The following is a 20138-nucleotide window of genomic DNA, read 5'->3' on the forward strand; positions in this document are numbered from 1 at the left end:
ACTAAGCACACAACCCATGGCCGAGACTCGAAATGTTCGTCGAACAAAGGCCCTCGCACGACATCTAGGGAGAGGTCCGTAGAATCTCTCTGGGCACTCGAGGTCCCGATCGCCACATGACGGCCCCAGACTGTCGAAAGACAGAACAGACGTTGTGACTAAATCCATTCTCGAACGTCACACTACAGTAGACAAGACTTCGGATCATTCCGTAGCTGAAGTTCGACATTATTCGTCGAAAATAGTAAAAAACCCTATTCAGGCGAGACAATCCCATTTGGTTAAAAAACACGCAGCTGAAGGCCTAATTAAGGGGAAGGAGTCCAAGAAGAAGTCTTCTAAGACCCCTCACAGGGAAAGGTCCCATAAAGATAGGTCCCCACACAAGGGTAAGGACTCACAGCAACAGGATTCCTTGTCTACAGCCCTCAAGAAAAAAGGGTAGTCCTCACCACAAGTCCCATTCACTCTTGATCAGGGGTTTCCATTAGACCTTATGTCCATTCTTAGCTCTGCCCAATGGAAACGTGAGGATATTGATAGGGTCATGAAAAGGATGACCTTCATGGCAAACTTTTTTGAAAAGGACCCCAATTACTTCCAAAGTCTTCAGTCCACCCCACCCACAACAGCAGTCTCTAGTTCTCAGGTCCCTGTATCGGCCACTGCTTCTCAACACCCTTCAAAGCGGTCTCGCCCCGATACCCTAACTATTCCATCACAGCAAGACCCCACAGTCATTGACCTGTATGACCCAGACACTTACACTCAGGACCTCTATGTAACTCAAGAGGCCGCAGACCCTTACTATGGTGATGATGATGAAGAGCAAGAAATGTATGACATGGACTCTACCATCAACCAGGATCCCCCTGTGACGGATTCACCTATAGATAACCAGCCACTACAAAACATCAAGGCAGCGGAGCACTTCCAGATAAAGATGCAGGAAACTCAACAAGACAAGGACTTTGTTGACGACATTTTGGGGGATAAAAAGGCTGTAACTCAGTTCATTCCCCTACTGCAGTCAATTCAGCGGAAGATACAACCCTCGCTGGAAACTTCTCCCAGACGCGGGCAGTTAATCCCCACATCGAGAAGCTCTTCTGCCCTGCTTCGCCAGACCCTCTCTATATCAGAGAACAGCTCAAACCTGACTCTCCTGTAGTTTCAACAACAAGGAAGAGAGCAGGAACACCCCTAGCCTCTTCTAAAGCACCTCTGGATAAGGAGAGCTGTACACAATCGGGAGGAAAGTGTCCTCTTCGGCTGCTTTTCAGGCGAGGATAGCTAATAACACCACTCTTCTGGTGAGTTATAAATGCCATAAATGATAAATGGGATGAGGTATCGGCATTGTCTTCATCAGCCCCTGAACCCCTTAAGACACAATTGGCCATTGTTTTTGCAGAAGGCAGGGCAGTTTCAAGCTGCATGTTAAAAAATGATCTGGACTCTGCTGACAATGCAGGCAGGATTATTGCAGATGGAACAATTATTAAGCGTCATGCTTGGCTACGCCGGTCCGGCTTCAAGCAAGCCACGCTTCTTAATATGCCCATCGAGCCCAACTTACTCTTCGGAAAGGCAGTTGAAGACGCCTTGAAAACTGCTAAAGAGGAATATGATACACTAAAGTCGTTGGGCCAGCTAACTAATAAACCCACTGGCCAGCGAGGCAATGGTAGTTTTCGTTGCTCACAATCAGTTCAGGCTACAGTCAGAATCAGAGAGCATCCTGGGGTAACAATCAAGGCTAAGCCTCACAAGGCTACCAGAGGGGGTCGCGCAGATCCCACTGCCGGGGGAGGTCCTCCTCGTCTAGAGGTGGTACCACACCTCCAAAACAGTGACTACCCGCTTCAGGTGCCCTCCCATGCCTGTCCAGTAAGACGGCGTATTTCAAACTTCACCCAAGCATGGGAGGGAATCCCCTCAGACAAATGGGTGTTATCCACCGTGGCTTGCGGTTATTGTGTGGAGCTCATCGAGCGACCCCGGAACCATCCCCGTGCCAGAAGACTCATTCGAAGGAAGATCAACGCATCCCCGGCAAACCAGGTAAACAAGGGTATTTATTCCACCTACTTCCTGGTGCCAAAAAAAGATCTAACAATGCGCCCAGTATTAGATTTACGCCATGCAAACAAATATGTCAAGCCACAAATGTTCTGCATGACTACGCTACAAGAAGTAATGCGGGGGGACTACATTGCAACATTGGATATGAAATATGCTTCTTTTCATATTTCAATGTTCCCAGCGCACAGACGATTCTTGCGTTTCAGAATAGCAAAGCAGCACTGCCAATTCAAAGTGCTGCCCTTCGGAATAGCATCTGCTCCAAGGGTATTCACAAAGGTACTGGCGGTGGTGGCAGCACACTGGCGCAGGGAGGCAATCCCAGTGTACCCTTACCCGGACGACTGGCTGATTACAGGGGAGACTCCCGAAATTTGCAGGCAAAACATTCAAAGAACTATCAACCTTCTCTTTCAATTGGGCTTCTCAATAAACAAAATAAAATCAAGCCTAGTGCTGAGCACAACCAAACAGTTCCTAGGAGCTGTAATAAACTCAGAAGAGAGGTGTTGGTCTTTCCATCAGAGGAAAGAGTCCAAAACATGTTACTGCAAATACCTCATTATCAAGCCGCCCGCCAGATAAGCGTACGCAAAGCTATGCGTTTGCTAGGTGCGATAGCATCTCGCATTTACCTGGTACCACGCACGGGGTCACACGTTCTCCAAATCTGTCCAAGCTAGTGCAACAAATTTGGAAATGGGCACTCAGACGGAAAATATTCCTATCGTCACAGCACGTTACAGGGGAACTCATCTCTCTGGCAGAGTCACTGAGCAGAAATCCCCTACCAGAGGAACACAAATGGCAACTAGACACAAGGGTCGTAGGGCACCTCTTCTCTCAATGGGATTGCCCCACAATAAACTTGTTCGCTGCAAGAAAAAACAGTCAATGCCCAGACTTCGCGCCGAGTTTCCCCTAGCTAGGCTCCAAGGGGAACGCCCTATGGATGAACTGGTCAGGGAAATTTGCTTACGCTCCCCCCCTTCCCCACTCCTCTCATGAACAAGGTGGTGAACAAGATCCACAAGGAACAAGTGACACTCATCCTAGTTGCTCCTAAGTGGGCAAGACAACCTTGGTATCCACATCTGCGCAAACTGGCGATGTGCGATCCCATCAAGCTCCCATGCCTGACCAATCTGCTCACTCAGCACTGGGGATTAACAGTGCACCCTCAACCTGACTCAATGAACTTGGCAGCATGGCTCTTGAAGTCATAGAGTTTGGACAACTTAACCTACCACAGAGGTGTATGGATATCCTGAAGAAAGCACGAAAGCCTAACACTAGACACTTGTTATTTCGCCAAGGGGAGGAGATTTGCAATTTGGTGCCAGTCTAAACAAATTAACCCCATAGCATGTACCCCATCCCACATTCTAAATTACATGCTCCACTTGCTGGACTCAGGGTTAGTTTTCAACTTTTTGAAAGTCCACCTGGCAGGTTTGTCAGCCTACACCACCTCTCACAATAAAGTTTCTTGGTGGAAGGTGCCGGTCATCAAAGCATTCATGGAGGGGGTTAAGAGACTTCACCCTCCGGTTTCAAATCTGCTGCCAGGATGGAATCTCAATGTAGTACTCGCTAAGCTCATGGGGACCCCCTTTCGAGCCGATGCACAAGTCGAGTCTTAAACACCTGACTTACAAGACTTCCTTCTTGGTGGCTATTACTTCCATAAGACGAGTTAGTGAATTGCAAGCATTGTCAGTGCAGGATCTTTTCTTTGTCATGCACAAAGACAAACTGGTTTTACGTACTCATCGTTGGTTCTCTGCTAAATTCATCTCTAAATTTCATGTGAACCAGTCCATTGAGCTTCCGGCTTTCTTCCAGAACCCAAAAAGCTCAGCTGAGGTAAAACTCCATACACTAGAAGTAACAAAGGCTGTCCTTTACTATGTAAACACGACCAGACTGCTAAGGAAAACAGACCAACTGTTTGTCTCCGTAGCCCCAGGCAGAGAAGGGGATTGCATTTCCAAGAATGCCATCTCCATATGGATAGTCAGGTGCATACAACTGTGCTATTCCCTGTCAGACAAGACACTTCTTTTCACGCCAAGAGCTCACGCCACAACGAGCATGGGAGCTACTCTGGCATTTATTGCAAATGTCCCCCTAGACAGCATTTGTAAAGCAGCTACATGGAGCTCCGTACACACTTTCACTCAGCGCTACTGCATTGACACACATTCCAAGACAGATACACAGGTGGGACAACCGGTTTGAAGACATCCGTTTGCCCATGAACCTTCCCACAACCCACCACCTTCTCCTAACACTGCTCGCTAATCTATCCAAAGCATGTGATCTAAGCAGATTTCACAAGCCTCAGAAGGGATACAATACTCACCGTAATCGTATTGCTGATGATTGTATCTGCTTAGATTCACATGCGCCCACCCTTCCTCCCCTCGGAGAGAAGGCGCATGGATGCTTATGAGCTTGTCTGATACATATCTGCTTGGCTACATCTGTACTCACGATACACTTCATGCTACCTCATATCAGAAAAGTAACAATCTGAGGGACCTCGAGGCGTGAAGGACCATGGGTACAGTGGACGTCACACTAGGGTTAATATTACTGGCACGCCCTGTCGACGTCCCTTTTCGAATTTCGAAAACAACTGTAATACTCCGCAGCTTCCACTAGATGTCAGCCTATGAACAGCATGTGAATCTAAGCAGTTAAAAGCATCAGAAATACGATTACTGTGAGTAATGTATCCCATATATATACTTGGTTTTACTTTACCTTCCCGAAACTCCAGCATTGTTTATATGATATATGCACTGCATGATAGGGTGCATATCTTTCCTATATGGCAACCACTGTTTTCAATACAGATAAGCATCTTCTTCCATTGTCCCTTCTCTCTCTAACATTTACTCAGCTATCCGCTTTAATAGTTAGTTCTGGTGTCTGGTGCTTCTACACCCTGCGGCTTCACAGACGCTTGGCTAACTTGGCCGTGTTGGGATTTTCCATGCTTTTAATCTCAGCATTTTGATTAAGGGTGACTTCTACCCCTAAGGTAAGCTGCACTCTCTGTAATTTAGGTTGGAATACATGACGACAATGGACTATTTTGGCATTTAGTTACACAGCAAGGTTTGACCACTTAACGCAGTGCCTTTCTTACTTGATTAATGTGTTTAGATGTGAAACGATCATGACCAACACGTATACGCTTGCCTGCAAACTGCAGCTTTGTATTGATTATCCATATTTGCTATACTCTACAGTGAGGTTGACAAGCACCATATTCAAGGTAACTGTTAATGCACCCCTATACTGGGGGATGGTTTAGGAGCACATGATCAGGTTCTTTCACTCATCTAACATACTGGAGGATATATTCTTTTCAATTTTTCTTTCTATATATTGGCTCGTTCAGTTTGCTGACAATTACGTTTGTACGTAATCTTTGGATCCTGAATTTTGAAATGGCCACTAGTTCCAGCTGAGATTCACTACAAAAGAGCCTTTTTTGGCGTTTAGGTACCTGCAATACCTGCAATTGTTTCCTACACTGGTGGTGCGGTGAAGGGTGACCCTTGGGTCACGCACTCAGATTTCACATTTTTTCTTTACCTTTCAGGTGAAACCGTGCAGTGTGGGTGGTTGTCACATTCCTTTTGTCTTCATAAAGAGTGTGGTCCAGGGTGAAGTGACACACCAGCACGGTTGAGATTATTTTTTTGCTTTCTTGCAAGCTACAATTTTTTGTAATTGACAACTGTCCAAATGTTTTCAATCAATTTGTTATGTTAATTGTCTTTAATTTCTTTCTGACTTTCAGATTTGTAGAGGGTGTATCCCTGATGAAGGGGCATTGAGGTCCTGAAAAGCATAGGATTTTTTACATCATTTCCCTCACCACTAGGATTATAATAATTATTTGATATGAAAATTAGGACTAACATTGATTCTGTTGATTTGCTTTCATTCAAAGGACAACGAACAGCCATAGGCGATATATGGCCTGTTACGTTAGTTAAATGGGAAACTTTATGATTTTGACACTCCTAGACTGTCTATAGGATTGTAGATCCTGTAAAGCATGTTATTGTGTTTTGTAAATTTTCTATATTAAAAGACGACTTTGTATTCGTACTAAGCAACTTATTTTGTGCGCTTTTAATTGCTTGTTTATGAGATATTTTTGGTATAGCTAGCACATTGGAAACTTTTGGGCTAATCTTGGGTTGAATGCAAGTTGGATTCTGAGCGAAGTCTGCTCAGACATTTAAGGTTGTCATTGGTTTTTTGGGACTTTCGAAGCTAGTCCTATTTTTTCCAATTTGCACCCCTATTACAATCGCAGAATATTGTCTAAATACCTTTGCGTGTTGATACTTTCAATAACTTTCTTTTAATCTCGAGTGCAGTCCCCGTCAATATCTATATTTCATGATGGCTTCGCATATCCCTTACTAGGGAAGTTGAGTTCTGGCTGCCTTATTTCATTTGTTCGGTATTCAAAATCATTAGCTTTCATTAAGAGTCCTTTTCGGAGCGCTCCGGGGTCACCTGCCGTCTCAGGCCAACTCACTGGTCTTCCTCAGCATATCCTGTTGACTCGCGGGTGCTGCAGTGGATCTCTCCGGGTCTATTTACATGGCTGCCAGCTTCCATATGGCTGTTGCGGCCGGCACAGTCCTTCAGGGCAGCTCTGACAGCTCCTGGAGATCTCCGGCTCGGTTTCTTGACCGGAGCGGGTTATGGCGTGTTGGGAGCTCAACTCCTACACAGTGTAGCTTTTCCCAAGGTCGATTTCAGCTGTGCTCCCTCTGCACGGCCACACAACTTTTCCCGCGGCGGCCTCAGCTGGTGCTTCCTTTGCCTCCACAGGGTCTCCCGTATTCAGTACTGCTGTCGCCTCTGCCACTGGTTCTGCTTCTACTCCTGCTTCTGCCGCTCTCCCCACCTGAAACTCATTCCGGCTTTAAATGTCCCGCTAAGGTGCTTCATACTAAAACAACTAGACTGCTCATTAAACTTCATTGTACCTTGAATCTTCATCAACTCTGAGTCCCTCTTCCTCGTCTCAGTACCACCGGCATTATGGGTCCTGAATCCATAATGTTTTTGGTATTTTTGCATGTAGTTAACTCAAACAATTTTGTGGTTTAGAGGTGTTAATGTTAGGAGGAGTTGTAAAAAGAGTTTGTGATTTGCCCTTGTGTTTAGGACCTCCATATAAGGCAGAATCAAAACAATTAGAGGTTATATTTACTTCCTGAACCCCGAATGTACCAGTTTTATACTGGTAAGCAGACTTTTCATAGTCTGTGCTTTGGGTAGTTCTAGAAGAGGGGGAATTTTACACTGGCAGCATGCCATTAGGCATTTGGATATTATGGGACTTTAATACTCCGAAGAGGATGAATCCTGCATCCCTCATAGCAGAATCACCACTCCCCCCTGACGGTCATCCCCTCCCATGTGATCCTCCCTCATGTTACCACCCCCAAGGTGAGAATCAGGTAGCGGCTGCCTTCCCCTGGCCACATGGCTTGGTTTTAGTGATGACTCCATAGAATTCATCACAATACCTGTGTCTTTTCTCCAGGTTAGTTGTAAATTGAACTGGCAAAACAAGGCTGCTGTGATAAGCTAAAGAGGATCATTGTGGAGCGAATAATCTATGGAGACCTGGACATACAAAATAAATGATTGAGATAAATGTTTTCACCCATTGTCCCACATCGATTAGATGTTCTTGCATTTTATGGTGATAGAAATACTACATGGCCAAAACTCTACAACCTTCTCTGTGCATTTTCTGTACTGTGGATGTGATGTTAATTCAGCTGTACATGCTCTCCTTTTTTAAACATAAGGAACAAATGGAAGCCTGGTTGTTGTCTGTGAAACCAGCCTTAGAAAAGAAGGCCCAAAAGACAACAGTTACCATCACCTCTGACAACCTCATGAGAGTATTCAGTATTGGGAAAGACGTCACAAGGTATTGCGAGTATCTCCTTGCCACTGGCAACCTTCGCTCAAAAACAGGTGAGCCGTCAATCAGCAAAGTCCATTTGTTTAGTGGAGGTTGTACATGGTCTTGAAGATTATGATTTCATTACTTTTCTTTAAAACAATTGCAAAGTGTACTGTTCACTACTACAGTGAACCTATGGTGCTGGGGACTAAGCCAGGATGAACTGATGTTAGGTGGGTTGGGATTTTTTCGATTCTTGAGGAAACTCTAATGGTCAGGATTTTTCCTTATGCATTGTCAAGGTCTCATTTGTGAAAGCAAAGGATTTAAAGTTGGTAGAATAGTGAGACTTACGGTTGGACATAGTGCTGGAACCTATTGATAATTAATGGGTTTGGCTGTTTAACGGTGAATCTGCAATGGAGAGGAATTGGAAATTGAATGTGATTATTGCCTTTTATACACTGAAGGCCGAAAGGTCAAGGGTCTTGATGGTGCATCTTTTGCGGCCTAGCAAAGATTGGGCTGTGGCATTTTGAACTCTGTGTGAGCGCTAGGTAAATGTTGTTGCTTTAGTATGGGAGACTGAATTGCATTAATTATGAGCACTTTCTATGGGGATGAAAGGGCAGGACATTATGTACTGGATGGACATTTTGAACGTTTGCAGCTGAATAAGTAATGGCTCACCATTAAGTTTATCAGGGGAGCGAAAAGTCAGTCAACATTGACATGGATGCCAAGGTCTTTGAGGAAAAGGAATTTCACAAGGCCCGAGTATGGTTAGAAAAGTGAAGAGTGACATTTTTGATAGGTAAAGTTGGTAATGAGAATGTTGGTTTTAGGACAATTTAAATCTAACCAATTGTCACACATCCGTTGCTGATTTCATGACATACACTAATGGTGACTGATAAGAGTGTAGTTAATCTTTGTCCTGCACATCCAGGATATGGGTAGGGAAAATTGTGAATAAAAAACAAATCAGGCAAGCAACGGAAAAAGTAGATAATTGGACAGCAGAGAATGAGTTGAACAACAAGAGGAGCCTTGAGGTAGGCTAGAGATCAGGGTTCAGATTCAGGCTACTACAGATAGGTAGCAGTGTAGATTGAGTTGGTGTCAAAATTCTGCAGTGAAGTGCTGAACGATTGGTAATGAAAAAAGTCAAAAGTTAATGAAGGCAGTGTGGTATAATGCAAGTGGGAAATGCAGTATCGGAAGTGTTTTACAGGATTAAAGGGTTTGGATTTTTTGTTTAAAGTAGGTGTTTCTGATTATTCGGTTGCTGTCTCACAAGTGAAAGGTTGTGTCAGTAGGACAACGGGATTATAATTATAATTGTTTTTTTATAACGCGCTTAGTACCAGAGATTGGTTTCTAAGCGCAGGATCGGGATTCTGACCTGTGTTTCGCTGCGTTGTCTTGCTTCCAAGATAAACGCGTTGCCCATGAGCTATCCTCCCTCACATTAGCACTATGTTCGTTAAAGGGCACAAAGCTGAAGAGAAGAAGAGCTCTGGGGTGAAACTTTTAACTTTGAGTTTCTTTTTGGATTATTGTTTTTTGAGTGAGACAACCTTGTCCACAGTTCTGTCTGGAAAGAAGGTTAGTTGGAGGTGGGATTGGGGGGGGTTTCGTTTCACATTCAAATTGGAAAAGGGCCAACACCTTATTGAAGAGTTTCTCCTATGCTCTAGCAATTAGTTTAGAAAGGATTTGGTTGGGGAGCAGAGAAAAGAGGCAGGGAGTGTTGAAAGGTATAAGAGCGTGGACAGAATATGGTTGGGAGACGAGCAATTGATAAGTCATTGTTTGCAATAGTAAGGTAAGTATAGTGTGCCCCTTTGAGTGGGTGGAACTATAGACTAGTTGTTTAAGCCCCCATCGTTTGTCGTGAACCACTGCATTGCAAAGGGAGAGGTTGGTCTAGAGGATCCAGATGTTGAAGTCAACCAAGCTTATGTGATTGCAAACCGTGTTTGGTGATGGTGTCAGCAGTCTTTTCACTGTAATGTGGGCATACATATGGAGGACAGTAGATGAGGACTTAAACCAGCATGAAGCAGGTCATCCAGATGTTTTAATTGCAGTGGAAATTGCCATTTTGACAACTGTTTTCTTAACATTGGCAAATGTCATTCATGCACTTTATCTGTTTTGGAAAGGTCTGGGCATGCTGCAGGATTCTGGTCTGTCTGTGGTGGCAGACAAACTGAACTTTATCCGCTACCTCTCCCATTTCCGCTGTGTACACAGAGGCGCTGCTTTTGCCAAGATGCGGACCACCATGGTGCGGCGGCTGCTGCCTGAGTCCTGGGGGTTTATGTGTCCAGTCCACACACCAGATGGAGAGCCCTGTGGCCTTATGAACCACATGACCGCTGTCTGTGAAATTGTGACGCATGCTTCGAACAATGTTCCCATGACCGCTCTGCTGTGCTCCTTGGGTAAGCATTTACCAAATTGTAAATATTCTCAAAGCAAAGATTATTTGTGATGTCTGCATATTATTATCTTCATGGTAATCATGGCTGTCCTGACATTTTCCCTCAGGCCTGTTTTCAGGAATAAAGGAGTCTAATCTGCAACTGCAACAGGATTTCCTACAAGCTTTCCCTGTCTCACTTATTGGTAGATTTGTAGATTTGTCTGAGCAGCGAAGGGTCACTTTCAGAAGGGCAATGGGGTTGTTAAGATACAGTGTAACACACATAGAACATTTATTTAAATGGCTGTTCACACAAACGCGTCACAACATTAGTACTTTGACATCCCCTGACATCCATCTCAAGCTCTCTTCCTGCCTTTCCACTGTCAAATCTTGGATGTCCTCCCACTTTCGCACCCTAAATGCAGACAAAACGGAAGTCCTTTTCTTCCCAGCTAACACTCTTCCCCCCCCCCACTCCCCTCCTCCTCACATTCTCTTTTCCTCTTCCCATCTCCCTATTTCTCCCCACGCCCGCAATCTTGGCCTTCACATCGACTCCAACCTCTCCCTCCCACACCATACCTCTTTCACTGCCCGCTCTTGCCGCTTCCACCTCTATAACATCCGTAAAGTCTGTCCCTTCCTAACCTTCCATGCTACTAAACTCCTTATTTCCTCCATCTTCTCTAGACTCTTCTACTGCTCCACTCTATTCTTCGGTCTCCCCTCCACTCATCTAACCCCACTTAAATCCATCTACCACTATCCGCTCGCTCTGCCTTCTCGCTCCTCACAATCACATCTCTTTTTCTCTCGCCTCTCGAAGCTGGCTCTCCTTTCACTCCCATCTCAAATTCAACTTCCTCTGCCTCGCCTTTAAATCCCTTTGTGGTCTTGCCCCACTTTACCTTTCCTCTCTCCTCACTTCCTATACACCCCCTCGCCCACTTCGTTCTGCTGATCTCTTCCTTCTCACTCCCCCTCCTCTGCCCTGTGCCCCATCCTGCTTCCAATCTTTTCAACTTCTGGTCCCTTTCCACTGGCACCGTCTCCCTACCCCTATCCATGCCATCTCCTCCTATTCCTCCATACGTACTTCTCTCAAATCTTACCTCCTCCAATTACCATCCTAACGCCTGTGCTGTCTCTTTCACGACAGTCCTAAATTACATCCTATATCTTTACTACCTCTCCCACCACGGTCCAATACCACTCATGTAATGCCACATTGTTCATGTAAATTGTTCTATATACTGTTTTCTGATACTTGACTCACATGTTGTTAATGCTTGTTATGTATTCTTATTGTCCTCATGTAAAGCGCTTTGGTGTAAAGCGCTATATAAAACCTAATAAAATACAAAAAATAAAATACTTTACCTTATTTGAAGGCACGTTCATGTTGTTCAGGTTGCAAGTAAGGGCACTTTAATGAAAGTCTATTTTAGTAATCTGAGGTCATGGGCCCACCAGTTAGCGTTACCACAAATGCTTTTGTGATACCTATGCACACCAAATCCAGTGCTCAGTATCTCGGGGGACTTCAAAACTTTGTCAAAGTCCCCAGCCTTATTCTTGGGGTAAAGGATGGTGTGACCAAGGTGCTGAGCGCCACTACCTACAATGTGATGCTGGACTTGGGGGGGGGGGGGTAGTGTGGGTAGGACTCTGTGGACAAACCCTTCTTACCCCAATCTGTTGGCAGTGGCTCATCACCTTAAGCAGCAATGTGTATGTAATGCATTTAACCCTTAAGCACCCTTGTGGTACAAACATTCCCAAAAGTTGTTTTCTACAGCAGTCATGGGACCCCACCCCCATCCCCTGCAAGGCATTTTTTGCATGGTGGTTACAACCCCTGACAAAGTAGCATTGGGAATGCTAAGAAGGAAGGGTTTGCCAAATCCTACACACAGAGAAAAGACCCTGCATACAGTGCCTCCCTCATGAAAACAGTGTGTATGGACAACAAGGCACATTTGTCATACTGATTTAACATCTGTGGATGAGTAGAAAAGCATACAAATTTGAAACACAGATCTGCGCTAGAGCAGCCCTTTCCAAGATGGTGACCGGCATGCAACAGTGCTCAGTCTGCGTGCCCACTTGTCGAGGATGGAGTAGTGGAAGTGGCGGCAGAGCTGCAAACAATTGCAGTTCGAAGCCTGGAAAAGAGTCACCTGAACATAGTTGAGAGGGAGGTCTGTGAATTTCTCGATAGGAGAGTGTGTGTTTGGAGGTGGAAGAAGAACTTTAGGGGTGAGAGCAGGAGGAGATTGAGGTGGAGCAACAGGAAGAAGGCTACCGAGAGGTGGCCAGAAGACAGGTAAGGAGGATGAAGATTTGTGCGTAGTAGCATCAGGAGTGAGGTGGCTGGAGGGTAAGCTAAAGGAGGTGAGAGGAGTACATAGTATGTTGGATGGAGATGACCTCCAAAAAAGAGAACATGTTTTTCAGTGGGAGATTGTCTGAGACATTAAGAGAGGAGGGAGTGTACTTATGGAGGAGTATTAGGACAGACATCAAGAGGCAGAGGAGGAGACATCAGGAGAGGAGAGGTGCAGTGCAATAATGAGGTTGGGGAAAAATCTGTTGGAAGGAGTGGGGATTATGGAGGAGGTAATCTGAGGAAATACCACTAGGATGGAGCAGAAGAGTAGGTGGTAGAGGAGGACTGCAGAGACAAGCGGGAGAAGTAGCAGGCATGCTACAAGCCTGACAGGAGCGAGCTGAGGGTTGAAAGCAGGAGCATGAGGCAGAGCATCAAGGAGGTACAGGTGCAGATCAATGAGGAGTATAGTGAATAGAAAATGTGGGGGACAGGAGGCACAGGGGGGGGTCCTGTTGGGTAGGAGACCATTGTGGTTTGTCAAGGAGGCAGACGAAAATAGGCGGTGGTGAAATAGAGCTTGGATCCTGGGACAGGGAGGTGGTGAGAATCTCTTTCCATCAAGCATGTGAGGAAATTAAAGTTGCCTGCAACTTGGTGCCTGCCGTGGGAGTTCTTCTGTCACTATTTAACCATGGGTCTGCTTTTCCTGGCTTACCATGCATGCAAACATCGGGTCCTCGAGAGCCAGTCTAGAGGTCTCCCAGAAGTGTATGAGTAGAAACAGAGGACTTAAATCCACAGATATAAGAGCCAATAACGTAGTGTGGGACAATTCAAATTCCCAAGACAGTATGTCACTGAGTTGTGAAGATATATCCAAGGAAGGGATTCCTGGATTGAGGGTTGCGAAACACAGAGACTTTGTTGTCTGTATCCTAAAGTCAAGCCATTCTAGGGTTGAGTTATATTTTCCGTAGTGAGCAGTAATAACATCTCACGTGAACCGATTCCTTGGATTGAGGGTTCTAAAACACAGAGGCTTGTTGTTTAAACTTGAAGAACTGGCATCCTTACTTGGTAACAGATTTTCATTTCAACGAGAGGTCAGTCCATGAATTGCCCTTGTTAGTTACTTAAAGAAAGGTCCTAGGGATATATCTGGAAAATGGTGTTTTATGTTGACCCAGCTTTGTAATTACCCTAAATAAACATTACGTTTATCTAGTTTCGTGACTCTCTGGTGTTCACCCCCCTCAATTTTGTAACAGAACCGGGTACACTCAACCAGAGGTCAGTCTTCCATAGTAATGAGTGGCTGAAATAGGCCAGCTTCCAATTGGCTCAGTGGAATATTGTCCTAATGCTGTGGTACACCCCAATGTTAACCATAGATCCATTGTTATGAATGCTGTCAATCGCATTGGTCAGTACCCGCGGTCTGGAATGTCCCATCATATCCAGATGCTATTTTGCCAAACATTTGGAAGGTGTAAGAGTCTGACTTCATCAGTGGCAGTGCTGGGCTTCAGTTATTCAGTCAGTTGGGGTGGTGGCAGCAAACAAGTGCTGATGTCGGCACCTGGCCGACCCAGTTCAGTTAAGAAATAGACTCATTGGAATCCCACCGATACCTGCAGAGTTGTTTGCTTCTGTATTGATACCCCTTGAGATTTAGTGGTACTTGTGCACATGGTTTTCGACTGATTACATCACTTCAGGTCTGATTCTCGCAGGCATTCTTGATTCTTATAACCCGGCTGTTCCTGCTAGATTAGGCAAGTAAGCACTAATCATTCAGTTACCTTTAACCTCAAGTTAATCTCGCTGACTGCAGATTTTGTCAGCAGAAGGGCATCCTCATGGTCTTCTCGTGATGCTCTTGGACCCTAGCAAGGGTTAGTCAGATTAAGGATGCAGGCTCCCAGGTTAAACGTAAATTTTGTTAGTGTAGTACAGACACAGTTTACAATCAGCAGGGTGCATCTTTTCAGACAAATAGCTGCTACCCAATTACTGGTGGTCAGCACATTCAAACTTTCCCAGGCTGCTTCCCAGACAAACGCAGAGATGTGGTCTCTCCTGAGCAATCCCTGACATAAAAGTATCAAGCCGGATCTGGCTGTTGCTCCCCCTGCCACAGCTCTTTGGAGGCAGGCAGAATTTGTGGCCATTTACGGCTCATCCGGTACCTTCGACACAGTTGGAAAAAGGTTTATCTGAGAAAACCGTACTGGATTTTATCCCAGGGCACTGTGAAGGCATTATGAAGCAAGACACAGACAACAGATTCAAAGTTCAAGCAAAATATAACTTAAAGGTCAAGATGGTTGAAGGCCTTATGCAAAGGTGGGATTTCCGTATCTAAAGAAACTAAGGTAGTCTGAGTCAATAGTTTCAACAAAAGTCTGTCTGTGTCCGAAACCTATACTTGTCCTCGCAACTAATGCTAAACAATTTGGAGGGATGTCAAAACGAATCAAGTAGTGTTCTAAAATAAAATTCTGAGCAGCTTCCAGTTTTTAGCTAGACTTCCAGCTCCTCTTCCCCAAGTTCAAGACAGTTCCACAAAGTCTCTGGGTTCCCTTCCCTCAACAAGACAACACAGTTCCAAAGGGATTTCGGGGTTCCTTTCCCCAAGAAGACAACACTGTTCCAACAAGACCTTGAGGTTCCCTTCCTCAAGGTCACAACAAAGTTCATAAGGTCTTGGGGTTTCCCTTTCCCAAGACGTCAACTTATCCAGTTTGTCAGCTGACACTTAGTTTCAGTCTCTTAATATTCAAAGACCGGTTCCAGGTCCATTTTTGCACTCCTTCTGTTTCCTTGACTGTTTATACAGAATGCTTACTTCTGTTTCTCTTAAGCAGTCTCCTTCATATATGCCTTTAAATTTCATAGATAGGGTATCCTCGGTCTAGGCGCAGTTGTAAGACCAACACGATCCACCCATTACAGGTCACGCAACCGGTAACCCCAGGCTTTCTTGCACACACAGGTTCTTTTATCTCTGCACCTGAATTCTAATTGACATTCACTTTCCTTTCTCTTTGCCAAACCTTTTGTCTTTGCCACAATGTATTTTCCTCTTTGCTAGTTTCTTGACTTTGCCACAATGGGTTCTTTTCATGCAGTTCACTCCGTGGTGTTCTCCTTCCTTCACCACATTGCTTTCACACTCTTCAGTAATGTTCATTACTTGCTTTTTATTGTATTTCATAAGATTCGTTCTTTGCCTTTCAGTATATATCATGTGTGCTTCACACAAACTTGCATTCCATTCCTAGGTTTTTCAAAGCTTTCCTTTAGTTTGGTATTCAATAGTTCTTAGTTCATATTCTTTCACTTGCAATTCAACTTTTTCGTATTTTTCACAACAACCCTTCACTTTGGGTTCACTTTAGCTCGTACATCTCATTACGTTAGTTCGACAATTACTTTTGCCATGTCGTAGCCCCCAGGAGCGCTCTGTTATGAGTGTTCCCTTTTGTTCACTCACCGGTCCCTGGCTACTCCTCCGGACGGCTTCCTTCCTCTGCTTCTGCTCGCATACAGGTCTGCGTAGTATTGCGAGCTGCGCTCACTCTGCTTTATCCCTCTGTGGGTTGCCGGCAGCTCTGCTCACCTTTCGCAGACACTGACTGTAGCTTGCAGCAACAGGCTCTCTTCCGTGCCCCACAGCTTATGCTGTGGGCACTCAACCAGAGAGGCCCCAACCACTGTGACCCTCACACGGCCCGCTCTGGCCTCAGCGTTGCAGTCTCTCCGGTGTATATGCCGGCGTCCTGGCCTCCAGGCAGGACCCTCCTTGGCTAGCCTCCTCTTCAAGAGGATTTCCCCACTCGCAGGCCCGAAAAGCTTGGCCTGGCTTCTCTCCTCGTCTCCCTGCTGGCCTCTCCTTTTATACACCTGCAACCATTTAACAGGTTGCAGGTGTGAGTCAAGTTTAGTTGCCTGACTATAGTTAATAATAATAATAATAATAATTTCGCATTTATATAGCGCTACAAACCCTCAGGTATCTGAGCGCTGCTTATTATTACCCACGGTGTGTGGTGCTCATTTATCGACCTCGGAAGGATGAAAGGCTGAGTTTTGCCCTGTCGGGATGTCAAAGCGAGCGCTCTACTCGCTGTGCCACTTGATGTGCTGGGGACATGCCTGACCCTCACAACGGTCTTCAGGCCTCTTCCTCATCTCAGTCCCAGAGTGGTGAAATTACATGTTAGTGTGATCCAAAAGCGATGGCCTTTTCCTGGTCACCTGAGCAGAGGATCCAAGGGGAGTAGGTGTGAGGATACCCTCAGGTTTCTCACATACCCTACCCCTATGCTGTTGTACAGTTTTTGCTTCATATGGAAACCGGGGGGAAGGCCATGTTACCTTGCCCTCCCGGTGTTCCGCTTTTTCCGGTGTTCCACAGAGAAGCAATAGGGTTGAAGGTCCAAGAACCACTGCATAACCCTAAGATTGACATTGCCACAATGTGTTCTTTTCATGCAGCTCACTCCGTGGTGTTTTCTTTCCTTCACCACATTGCTCACTGTCTCCCCATCTCTGGTGCTCTCTAGGTGGACTATTGTAACAGCCTCTTTCTAAATCTATCTTCCTCTACTCTCCACCCTCTACAACTAATCCAGAACAGGACTGTGAGACTTGTCCTTGTCCTCAAGCCCTGGGATCGTATCTCTCCAGCTCTGAAATCTCTCCAGTGGCTCCCAGCGGATGCAAGGATCAAATTTAAAACCCTCTGAATTGTCCACAAGGCCTTCTGGGGCCTGGGTCCAAAATACCTTCAGCTATCCCTCTGCAAATATTTCCCCTCTCGAGCTCTTCGCTCCTCTACCTCTAACACCCTCAAGGTCAGTTGCTTTTCAAAGAAATGAGCTGGGTGTAGATCTGTCTTCGGCTGGGGCCTCCCTCTGGAACAGCCTCCCTGCCACTCTAAAAGAGGAGAATCATCTCTGGTTCCGTAAGCACCTCAAGACCTTCCTCTTTGCTTCTGCCTTCGCCCCACCTCTCCCTTGGTGATCTGCTCTCTTGGCACTGTGCACCTGACCACCTTCTGTGCCCTGGGCCAAGGTACCTGCTCACCCTCCTGCACTGCCTCCTGGCCACCCCTTGCACTGGGGACTGTATCTGCACTCATGCAGCCTCCCCCCCCATTTTCATATTTTTCTGCACTTATTCAGACTTACCCAGTCTGCTGCCGTAAACACAGCATTTGCCACTTGTTGGCTGCACTACCACTGTTTATTGCCTCTATTATCTATATTATTATTTATCTGTTCTCCACTGCTCTGCGCTTTCCTTTCTCCTCCTTCCATGCACTTTTTCCCCTCTCCCATGCACTTGCGCGTTCTCAATGTCACTGGGCCTAGTAAGATCGTTGTTTTGTTCTCCCGTTTCTCCTCCCTTGCCTGGTCGCGCTCAAACACTTGTGTACGAGCGCGATACAAATAAATTATCATATCATAGGGTTTCTTCCTCTGACTAATCCACACCAAAGAGGAGTGGTCCGTAATCAGTCGATACTTACGACCCAAGACATAGTATTTGAGATGTATCACCGCCCATGTGAATGTCAGTGCTTCTAACTCAACAACTGAGTCGTTTTTTTCCCTGGTAAAAACAACTTCCGACTGATGTATAATATTGAGTGTTCCAATCCATCGTGGTTTTAAGATGAGACAAATCCCAGACCCATTAAGGATGCATCAGTCTGGAGGATGAACTCCTTAGAGAACTCTTCTAATTTCAAAATGGGACTTTGGCATAGGGTTTGTTTTAAGGTCGTGTAACAGATCTCGTCTTCCTCATCCCATCTGATCTTTTATGGCTCAGCATTTTTCAGTTTTTCAGTTAATCGGGAGGTTTTACTTGAGAAGTTTGGAATGAACCAGCAGTAGTACCCTATTAACCCCAAAAAGCCTCTGAGATCTTTCTTGGGTTTTGGCGTGGGGGTATTGAGAACAGCTCGAACCTTCTCCTGTTGGGGTTGGACAGTACCATTACCCACAGAAATCCCTAGATATTTAACCGCAGATTGGGCTAATTTGTATTTTCTGGGGTTAGCAGGTAACCCAGCTTTTCTTAACACTCTCATGACTGCGTAGAGGTGGTACAAATGATCTTCCCATGTCTTGCTATGTATCACTGTCGCCTGTATAGTCTCTGCAAAAGTCTGAATAAGACTGTAATATGGTATCCATCAATCTTTGAAATTTAGCTGGAGCACCATGTAGATGAAATGTGGGAACTTTGAACTGAAACAGTCCTATAGAAGTAGCAAAGGCTTTTTTCTCTCCGTCAGGTTCATATGGAGGAACTTGGCAATAACCTTTCGTGAGATCTATTGTTGAAAGGTAGGCTGCATTTCGCAGCCGGTTGATAATATCGTCAATACTTGGGATTGGGTAAGGGTCAAAGGCAGAGATGGCATTCACCTTTCTAAAGTCTATACAAAACCTCCACCTTCCATTGGGTTTTGCCACCAACACGATAAGCGAGGACCAGGGACTATTAGAAGGTTAAATGATGTTGGCCCCAAGCATTTGCTTAACTTCCTGAATTATGGTATCTTTTTGAGACTCTGGTAATCGGTAAGGTTTTAAATGTGCCACTTTGCCTTCTGGAGTGCGGATGTGGTGATAAATATCCTTCACTCTTCTGGGCTCCTCTCCAAACAAGTCAGTAAACTGTTTTATATGACCATACATGTCTTGCTTTTGGTTATTTCTGAGATCTGAGGAAATTAAGGCATTATATCCCTATGCTCTGGCAACATGATAGCATGGTACGGCGAAGGATTTTCTCTCCATTACTTTAACAGAATTATATGGTAGACTTGGGTGTTTAGACAGTGGTCCGGTTGTGAAATTTTATAATTACAGATACCCATTTGTTCCAGTGCCTCATTTGGTCCATGCCATTTAGATACAAGTTTATATTCAGAAGTGGGCAAAAGCACGAATACATTGTGACCTATGGAAAAGGTCCTTAGAGACCTTTCCCTCATAAGAGGTTTTCTTTTGTTCCTGTGCTTTGACCATGCGAGTCTGAACTAAAGATCTAATCTAACAGCCGTCATATGTTCTTTAAGCCTAGTTGCAGTTTTGAAGAGAGGGATTGGGGCTTCTTCTCTCTCCTCCTAAGTTTCCCTCAACATATCCAGGACATCCTGGGGTTACCACCCATAAAGTTACTCAAACAGGGAAAATCCTGTGGAGGCCTGAGGGGTCTTTCAAACTGCAAACAAAGACCATGTAATCATATGATCCCAGTTCCTACATCCTGTTCCACCAACGTCCGTAGTATGGTCTTTAGAG

At 45.2% G+C, this 20138-nt stretch overlaps 1 protein-coding gene across 1 annotated transcript in view; it reads left to right on the forward strand.

The window, feature by feature from the left end:
- Positions 1-20138, forward strand: part of POLR1B (RNA polymerase I subunit B) — a 754587-nt gene that overhangs the window by 500165 nt on the left and 234284 nt on the right. The window contains exons 8-9 of the mRNA XM_069607790.1: positions 7947-8118; positions 10216-10497. Of these exons, the coding sequence (XP_069463891.1) occupies positions 7947-8118; positions 10216-10497 (454 nt within the window). The remainder of the gene's footprint in view (positions 1-7946; positions 8119-10215; positions 10498-20138) is intronic.

Source organism: Ambystoma mexicanum, chromosome 4q (genome assembly GCF_040938575.1).
Source record: "Ambystoma mexicanum isolate Mex_15411 chromosome 4q, UKY_AmexF1_1, whole genome shotgun sequence".
Classification (NCBI taxonomy): domain Eukaryota; kingdom Metazoa; phylum Chordata; class Amphibia; order Caudata; family Ambystomatidae; genus Ambystoma; species Ambystoma mexicanum.